Source organism: Gopherus flavomarginatus, chromosome 2 (assembly GCF_025201925.1).
Source record: "Gopherus flavomarginatus isolate rGopFla2 chromosome 2, rGopFla2.mat.asm, whole genome shotgun sequence".
Taxonomy (NCBI): domain Eukaryota; kingdom Metazoa; phylum Chordata; order Testudines; family Testudinidae; genus Gopherus; species Gopherus flavomarginatus.
In genome coordinates this window covers 217449488-217458609 of record NC_066618.1, presented here as the reverse complement: position 1 = coordinate 217458609, position 9122 = coordinate 217449488, and the positions used below count along the sequence as shown (strand labels likewise).

The following is a 9122-nucleotide window of genomic DNA, read 5'->3' as shown; positions in this document are numbered from 1 at the left end:
GCTAGTGAACTGATTCAACAGTGAAGCTTATGAGACTGTTACACACATTACGTTAGTTCCTCCTATACACTGATTTTGTTTGTTTATATCTGAACATCTAAGCATAATCGGGAAGAAAGCAGGGAGGGTGTCAGCAATGGAAGGCTATCTGAGAAGTAATGGGTTTTGATGAAGAAGAATCAGGCAGCTTTGCACACAATGGCATGGCAGTTCTCACAGAAATAAGGGGCGCTATGGAATTGCTTGTGGGAGACCAGAGATGCATCAAAGTGAGCTGAACTGGCAAATGAAGTGCATATGTGATCCAGTGATGGTCTGTGTGCAGGGGTAAAGTTGCAGAGAGCTTTGCGGGTGAAGACGAGAGTCCGAATTTGATACGGAAGGAAACAGGAAGCCAGGGCAGGGACTCAAGGTGGGTGGGCAAGGCAGGATGCTGATTAAGAAACCTGATTTTAACAGTAAGGTGTTGGACAGAATTGAGGGAAGAAATGAGGAAAGCTGAAGAGGAGGTTGCAGGTTTAGTGTGATTGTTATATTAGCTGTATCACATTTGCTTCTTGTTCCATCCTCTTTATTGGGAAGATGGGATGCCAGGATGTTATTTTACCGGGCTTTGTATTTTCATATTTGCCTCTCCCTAGTCTCCAAGCCAGGTACTGAAGGTCTCTGTACTCAACCTGCTTTTTGTCTCTCCATTGCCAATAGCTGCCTTTGACTTGTTTTGCCAGTGCATGGGTTTAACCTTTTTTCCTATCAGTTGTTTAGGCAGTGTACAAATTATGTTTCTGTAAGAATAGTCATATTTGCTGTGTCTTAGCTATGTGGAGACCGTGTTCCGCTCTCTTATATATGGCAGCTTTATTTTTCAATGCTATATGTGTAACTGGAAGGAGGATGGGCAGATACCATAGAATAGTTATTAACAGGAGCGGCGCCAGGGTTTTTGGCGCACTAGACAGGGGTCCTTCTGCGCTCCCGGTTGTTGGCAGCAATTCTGCGGTGCGGGGGGGGTCCTTCCACGGCTCCCGGTCTTCGGGGCACTTTGGCAGCGGGTCCCAGAGCGAGTGAAGGACCCACCACAGAATAGCTGCCGAAGACCCAGAGCACGGAAGTGGCAAAATGCCGCCCCTTCAAATCCTAGTGCCCTAGGTGACCACCTAGGTCACCTAAATGGAAGCGCCGGCCCTGGTTATTTAGAAAATATGTATTTTTTAAAAAAAGTAGCCATAAAGAGCCTGATCCAAAGCCCATTGAATTCAGCAGGTCTTTCCGTTGTCTTTAGTGGATTTTGGATCAGTTCATTGTCTTGGAGAATTGCAGAGGGCTTGGTATGAGTGCCTTGATAACGTTCATAATTATAATGACATTACTAAACTTGGGCTGGATTGTTATCAAGTACTGCATGTGGCCAACTTTTGATCAGAGAATAAGATTCAATCATTCTTGACTTGGATAAAAGTTTTTTGGGGGTGTTTTGGGGGAATTCTGCGCAGAACTGAAACAAAGGTAATTTTTTCAGTACATCATCTCTGCAGTTGGTGAGCTGGAGCTATTCAAATGAACAAACCCTCATTTTCAGGAAAGAAGATGGTTTTCATTTGGGAAAGCTCAGAATATTTCATACACAGATCAGGTGTAATGTATGATCTGTAGCTCACTGTTTAGTACCTGAATTTCTTCTTGTAATCAGATTTTTTAAAATTACCAGCGTATTCTAATCAGAAACAAATTTCTTTGTAAAGTAGGGTTTTCCCAGTGACTGCTCGGATCTAAACTCTAAAGGATTTTCAGCAGGTGTTTATCAGCCCATTGTAGATTTATCTGTGTTTAGATGCATCTATCCAAGCTCTTGATTATTTTACTTGTTGGCACAAGTTGACAAGACAGACTTTTACTATGGGATGACCATTTAATTATGGAAACAACATGACTGCAGAAATGATTAAAAACAGAACTGACTTTGCAACACAATTATAATACATATTACAGCCAGTCAGCTTTTAAAGTAACACTTACTAATCACTAGAGCTTACTCAATAAATCTTTCTAAATATGTTTCCAGTCAGTACTAGAACTAGCCCTGGTTAAATGAAACCAATTGCAAGGGGATTGGAATCCAAGATCTGCCTTGGGTTGTGATTCTAAATCTCAGCTACGCAAAACTAGGAATTATTCTGGGGACGTTCTATGGCCTGTGCTATACAGGTGGTCAGATTAGATGATCACAATGGTCCTCCCCCGGCTTTAGGATTTCTGAAAAACAAGAACTTGCCCTTTCTGGGCTGTGGGGAGCAGGATTAGACTGACTCATCACTACTTTGTGAGTCAGGGAGAATCTGCTGCAGGGAGCAGTTTGGCAGGTAGGAATTATGGGAATACTGATGGGGAATTGTTGGAGAATTTTTCCATGTCTTTTACTGTTTTTCCTCTCCTGCACTGGGAAATGTTAATGCCAACTAAGATTGTAAAATAACTGCACCTTTCAATAGTTTTGGCTAACTTACCCATTGGAAAGCTTCTTTAACAGTGTGAAGACACATCCTATATAAATACCATCTAGCTGCTGCCTGCTCTCTGCTGAAATAGCTTAAGGGTCATTAGACCACCTCTAAGGGTGTTATACAGGTGGATCCATGCAGCACCATATCCTCTAGTCCCTGTCACAGCTCATCCTCTGTGCCGTTTCCCCACACTCTGTCCACCCCTTACCATAGAGGAGCAGAACTACACTGGCTATGCTGCTACAGAATCCTCCATATGGGCAAAGAGAGGGCTGGCCTTTCCCCTAACAGAATAGCCACAGAAAAAGCAGCAACACACAGATTTGGTATAATGGAGGGTTTGGGGTGTGATTTTCAAACACACGCATTGAAGCCACAAGATTTTTTATGAAATTAATGCTCAAATCCATAAGGGGCATTTTGCTAGGCAGCATGTTTTACTACCCATATTGCATGCGGTGCCAAACACAAACATAGACAGCGCTGCTGAATCTTGGGCTGCAAGGCATTGGACACATCATGGAGATGAACCGCACAGTCTGTGGGACCTGAGGTTTGTTTATACTGCTATCTTATGCCACCTAGTGGCTGGCTTTAGGAACAACATAAGAGCTTCCAAAGAGACTTGCCGAGTCTTGGAAGATGCAGAGCGAGTGCAGTTTTCAGACAAGGATAGGGGCTGTGCACTGGGGAGTAGACTAATACTTAAAAAGGGTGAAAATGCTCGGTTTGAATGAATGTGGTGATTGAAGCCCCACGGCATCTACTCAGCCCAGCCCCATATCCATAATAACAATGCAAACAGGGTTCTGTGGGGTAAGGGATCATGGTCAGACAAACTTGAATGTCAAACAAAGCATTTTCTTGGTTTTAGTGTTGCAATTTGTGCTGTATAAGTGACAGTGTGCTCAGGACTTCAGTGTTAATAAATCAGTCTTGTCTTTGTTTCATCAAGAAAACAAACAGAGCATCTATCCTGGTTCTGAAAGCCACAGGGAAAGTTATCCTAATCAGAAGTGTTTCATATCTAAATTCTGTTGACCAGAAACGATGGGCCCAGTCCCACTTACTCAGGCAAGCTGTCTCCTTGAAATCAATGGGCTTACTCACATAAACCAAGCAGGATTTGGCCACAATGAAAAACAAGTTAAGGAAAAAGCCGTGTTAAAAGAATTTTACAACCAAATAAGAATATGGAAGACTTTAAAAGAGCATATTCCATTTATTTGGCCCTAGAACTCTTAACACAGCAACAATCTTCCAGAGTTCCACTCTTTAAAGTGCTTCAAACTCCATTTATATTATTATTAACATTAATGTACACTTCAGTATAAACGCTGTTCATCAACCCAAATAAATGTATATATTTTTAAAAAGTTCTTTATATTAGGCCAGATTCTGCAGTTACTCACACCAGCGTAAATCCAAAATAACTCCAGCTAAGTCAATGGAGTTAGTTTAATGCTACACCAGGGAGGATGAAAGCAGCATTTGGCCCACTATGTGTATAAACAATACTATTTTATATTTTATGTATATATCTCACATACCCAATTAATTGCCCGGGAAAGCAATCAAATATAATAAGGAGTCTAACAAAGCCAATACTTTTAATTAGCTTTGGCACAGGCCACCATTTCAGAAGATGCATCAACTTGTAAGCTGTTTTGAACATCATAATTGACGAGAGTAACACAGTGATCAGGGAAGGAGAACCCATATTACAGTAATTCATACAGTACATCAGGAGACCCAATGCAACGAGGGTACAAATAATTCCCTTATTACTAATGGCAGAGTTAATTGGCAGGGCATCCATTCAAGCTGACTGCACCATGAACCTCTGAAATTTTGCTGACAGAGACAGCTTTGTCATTTATTTTAATGTTCTGCAGACAGCCAAGGAACGAGTCCCGAACAGGAAGCAAAGGTGTTTCCAAATTTGCTGTAAAGACAAAGAAGAAAGAGCAGCTAAATAATGAGAGCTGTTTTGTAAAGCACTGAATACAACAGGCTGGTGGCTTTAAGATGTTCCATTTGGTTACTGAAAGGATTAGCTAGTCTTTGCTTTCAGAATGTAATATGATACCAACATTCCAAGTTGAACTAAACTAATTTACTATGGCAAATAAAATAATTTTAAAAATTATTGCACATTTTATCATGTTTTGCTGTTATGAATGGGGTGAAACCTTGCTATGAGTTGAGTTAAAACCTCAGTGAGATTGATGGGTGTGAATACACCCTTCAGTTAATAGAACAGGAGTACTTGTGGCACTTTAGAGACTAACAAATTGTACTCCTGTTTTTTTGCGGATACAGACTAACACGGCTGCTACTTTGAAACCCTTCAGTTAATGTAACTGGAAGGATAAATTCATCTCAAGCCCTCACCTATAACAAAAGGAGTATGTGAACCTTCCCTGGAGTTCTGGACTATATGGATAGAGTGGCTTTCTGTGAGCATTGTTTTGGTGGGGGGCAGAAGGAGAAACATACAACCAGGCAGTGACTGAGACAGCATGGAGTGACCCTGAGAGAAGGCTAGAGAGAAGTGCTGGGTTGGGGGTGCTGGTTGAAAGAAGTTTGGGCCTGTAAGCTAAGAAGCTACTCCATTCTGCTTTTGGTTCCTCCTGCATTCAGAGAAGCAGGACTTTGTATAAATGAAAATATCAGACTACGACATCAGTTTTTACTCCCAACTGGAACATCCCGAGAACACCTAATGTAGACTGGATGAAAACAGAGGGGGGCCATCAGACCCAATACAAATGCTGTAATGTTTATAGTGTTACCCCCTTTTTACCCTGGTGGCTAGTCAGAGTTCCCTTGGCTCACGGACCTAGCTTGAGGGTGGGGGGGAAATGCAGAAAAGAGGAAATGTCAGGTCTGTTGCTACCTCTGCCTTCCTCAGTGCCCCAATTCATTTTTACAGTAGCATTTTTTCCCTCTCTCCTGCCCCAAATTTCACATAACAGAATGGTGACTCCTGCAGCACAAAAAAGCTGACCCTGATGTTGGGACTAGGGCCAGTGGCTAGTAGAGAGGTACTGACAGCACAGACCCTGATGGAGCCAGGCAGACTTGGGGGTGGCGGGGAGGCTGAGAAGCAGTGCAAACACACAGGGTCCACAATGGATGGCATTGACCTCCAAAGATAATATATCTCTGTGTTTCAAGTGGTAGACCCCCTACCAATTTGGGGGTGGGGGTGGAGGGGGTTTGGTTGACATATGAAAGTTATATTGGCATAGCTATGTAAGTTGAGGTAAGAAAAAACCACTCCCCTGACCAATGTAGCTATGGCAGCCGAAGCCCCAGTGTAGACATAGCTATGTCAACTGAAGAGTGCTTCTGTTGAGGTAATTAATGTTGTTCAGGGAGGCAGTGTTCCTACACAGACAGAAAAATGCCTTCTAATGGCGTAGGCTGCATCTATGCTACAGGGTTATGCCTGCCTGTACTGTAGACATTGTGTGTGTGTGTGTGTGTGTGTGTGTGTGTGTGTGTGTGTGTGTGTGTGTGTGTGTGTGTGTGTGTGTGTGTGAGAGAGAGAGAGAGAGAGAGAGAGAGAGAGAGAGAGAGAGAGCAAGACCCTGCCTACCTGACAAAAAATGATGAGATTATACAAGTTAAGTCTCCTGTCACCTGAGTGTTTTTTCCCTTATAGGAGATGATACGGCCCATAGTGTGTTTGATTTTTTTTCTTTCATAAAAAGAAACAAAACACTAGGAGGAGCAACGAAACATTAACTTGAAGTAATATTACCTGGAACTCTTCCAAAATAAAGTGGATGACCCACATTAGCAGAAAGTGAGGCAGATGACCCAATGGTGTAGTTGCTCTTTGCATCCACATCTAGGTGCACAATGTTCTGTTTCTGAGTTACTGTAAGGAATTTGGTAAATCAGTAACTTTGCTCCAGTCAAGCATCCACTAGCCATGACCTACTATTTTAAGAAGTGTTTGTCTTGCAGGAGTGTGATTTATAGGGGAAGTTTTATTTCACTATATTTCCAAGTCAAACTGACATATACCAAATACCTATTGGGATGAGAAAGTGTTCAACATAAAAGCCCAAAGGTTCTCTTCCCGACATGCAGTCTTAAATAATTACAACCTGTTGTTATTCTAAAGAGTGTTCTCAGAAAAAACAGCAATTGAATTATTTAGTATATAAGGGGATAGGCATTAAATTTAGGGCTGCGGAAATCTTTTTTGTTCTTCCCATCCATTCCAGTTTCAGAAGAGCAGGCAAGAGGATACAGTACCTGCTATGGAGTGCCACTGTCCATCACATAGAGACCGCTGAGGAGTGAGGGATGTCTGGAACTCTGCAGCACCATTATTTCCAGAGGCAGTGACCTGTAAAACATCTTTCAATTTACTAGGGAAAAGACAGGAGTGACAAGAGACTATCCAACTCTAAACAATTTACTGAACTCACTGACTGGTGCATTTCACCAACACTTTAAAAGGCACAGTCAAAATATTTGTATTCATAGACTCATAGACTCATAGGTCAGAAGGGACCAATCTGATCATCTAGTCTGACCTCCTGCACAAGGCAGGCCACAGAACCCCACCCATCCAATTTTATACAACCCCTATCCCAGGACCGAGTTATTGAAATCCTCAAAAGTGGTTTGAAGACCTCAAGCTGCAGAGACACCACCAGCAAGCGACCCGTGCCCCACGCTGCAGGGGAAGGCGAAAAACCTCCAGGGCACCTGCCAATCCGCCCTGGAGGAAAATTCCTTCCCGACCCCAAATATGGCGATCAGCTATACCCTGAGCATGTGGGCAAGAGTCACCAGCCAGCACCCAAGAAGGAGTTCTCCGCAGCAACTCAGTACCCATCGCATGCAACATCTCCCCGCAGACCATTGAGCAGACCTGTCCGGTGGTAATTCAAGATCAATTGCCCAAATTAACGATCCTATCATAACATCCCCTCCATATACTTATCAAGCTTTGTCTTAAAGCCAGGAAAGTCTTTTGCCCCCACTACTTCCCTCGGAAGGCTATTCCAGAACTTCACTCCCCTAATGGTCAGAAACCTTCGTCTAATTTCAAGTCTAAACTTCCTAATATCCAGTTTATAACCATTCGTCCTCGTGGCTACATTAGTACTAAACTTAAATAATTCCTCTCCCTCCCTAACGTTAACCCCCTTGATATATTTATATAGGGCGAGCATATCCCCCCTCAGCCTTCTTTTGGCCAGGCTAAACAAGCCAAGCTCTTTGAGTCTCCTTTCATAAGGCAGTTTTTCCATTCCTCGGATCATCCTCGTAGCCCGTCTCTGAACCTGTTCCAGTTTGAATTCATCCTTCTTGAACATGGGACACCAGAACTGCACACAGTATTCCAGATGGGGTCTCACCAACGCCGTATACAACGGTACTAACACCTCCTTATCCTTGCAGGAAATATTCCCAAACACTCTTCCTTAAAGGAAGGTAGATTCCATTCACAGAGTCCTAAGAGAGGATAGTGTATACTCTAAGAGAGGATAGTGTATACTCTATACCAGTGGTTCCCAAATGGGGGTTCATGAAATGTTACAGGGGGTTCTCTGGAAAAAATTCCCTAATGGCGGACAGAGCTGTCTCTAGGGGCCCCAGGCAGCACAGGACTAGCAGCCCGGAGCCCCTGGACTTCCACGAACTAAGCAGATCAAAGCAAGCATATCTATCATACTGAGAAGATTTAAACTTCAAGACTCCTTATAAGTAATGGAAAGGGAGGTGGATATTTTTTGCTGTTTTCAAAATTAAATAGGCAGCTAGTATTTTTTTTAAATACAAGTTTAAGCTTTGTTGTAACGTGTGTTGTTTGCCTGAAGTGCTCAAGACCTGAATGCTTGTGTAGGAGGAACTCTTTCAGTTGGTTCTTAGATACCTTCATGCTGTTTCACATCTGATACTTCTTGATGAAACATTGGAGCCTTGTTTTATAACAGGCTTATTCAAAGTGATACAAGCTATGAAAGGGAGATCTTGTGTTGCCATTTTCATAATAATAAAAATAGTGTAATGATAAATAATAATAGTGTGTAACAAGCATGTCATAAAAACAAATTTTATACTTCCAAGATCACTGCTTTTATAATTTATACTCAGGTAAAAGAGAAAAGGAGGGGGTTCACGAGACTTGACATTTTGGTGAAAGGGGTTCACAGGTTGTTAAAGTTTGGGAACATCTATACATACATAAATCCACTCCCTTGCCTCCTTCCCCGGGTTTCCTTCAACTCCCCTGACACACCCTTCAGCTATTGAAAAAGATACTAAAATAGAACTGCTGAGATTCTGCAGTGGGTGTGTGCAGAAAGCTACAGAGAAACTACACAGGGAGCTGCACAGAGCAGTCAATGCTCCATGGTTGCACTCTTCCTAGAAGCCTGGTGAAGGCTAAAGGAGAAGTGAGGACACATGGTTCCATGATCCACTGGCCTAAACCCTTGTAGATTTTTGCAGGAGCAGAGTACCACATAGTGTTCCTTGTCCTGAGGAGAGAAGGATTCTCTGACACTTCCCTTCACTGTGCACTGACTATCATGAAGCTGCCTGACGGAAGCCTGCGTGCATACAGTGGAAGCTGCTCATACTGGTATG

The 9122-nt window shown here is 42.7% G+C and overlaps 1 protein-coding gene across 1 annotated transcript in view; it reads right to left on the bottom strand.

The window, feature by feature from the left end:
• Positions 1-4094: 4094 nt before the first annotated feature.
• LAMA3 (laminin subunit alpha 3) overlaps positions 4095-9122 on the bottom strand; it is a 198997-nt gene continuing 193969 nt past the window's right edge. The window contains exons 76-78 of the mRNA XM_050939774.1: positions 6774-6867; positions 6271-6390; positions 4095-4446 (exon numbers count right to left, since the gene is read on the bottom strand). Of these exons, the coding sequence (XP_050795731.1) occupies positions 4301-4446; positions 6271-6390; positions 6774-6867 (360 nt within the window). The 3' untranslated portion in view covers positions 4095-4300. The remainder of the gene's footprint in view (positions 4447-6270; positions 6391-6773; positions 6868-9122) is intronic.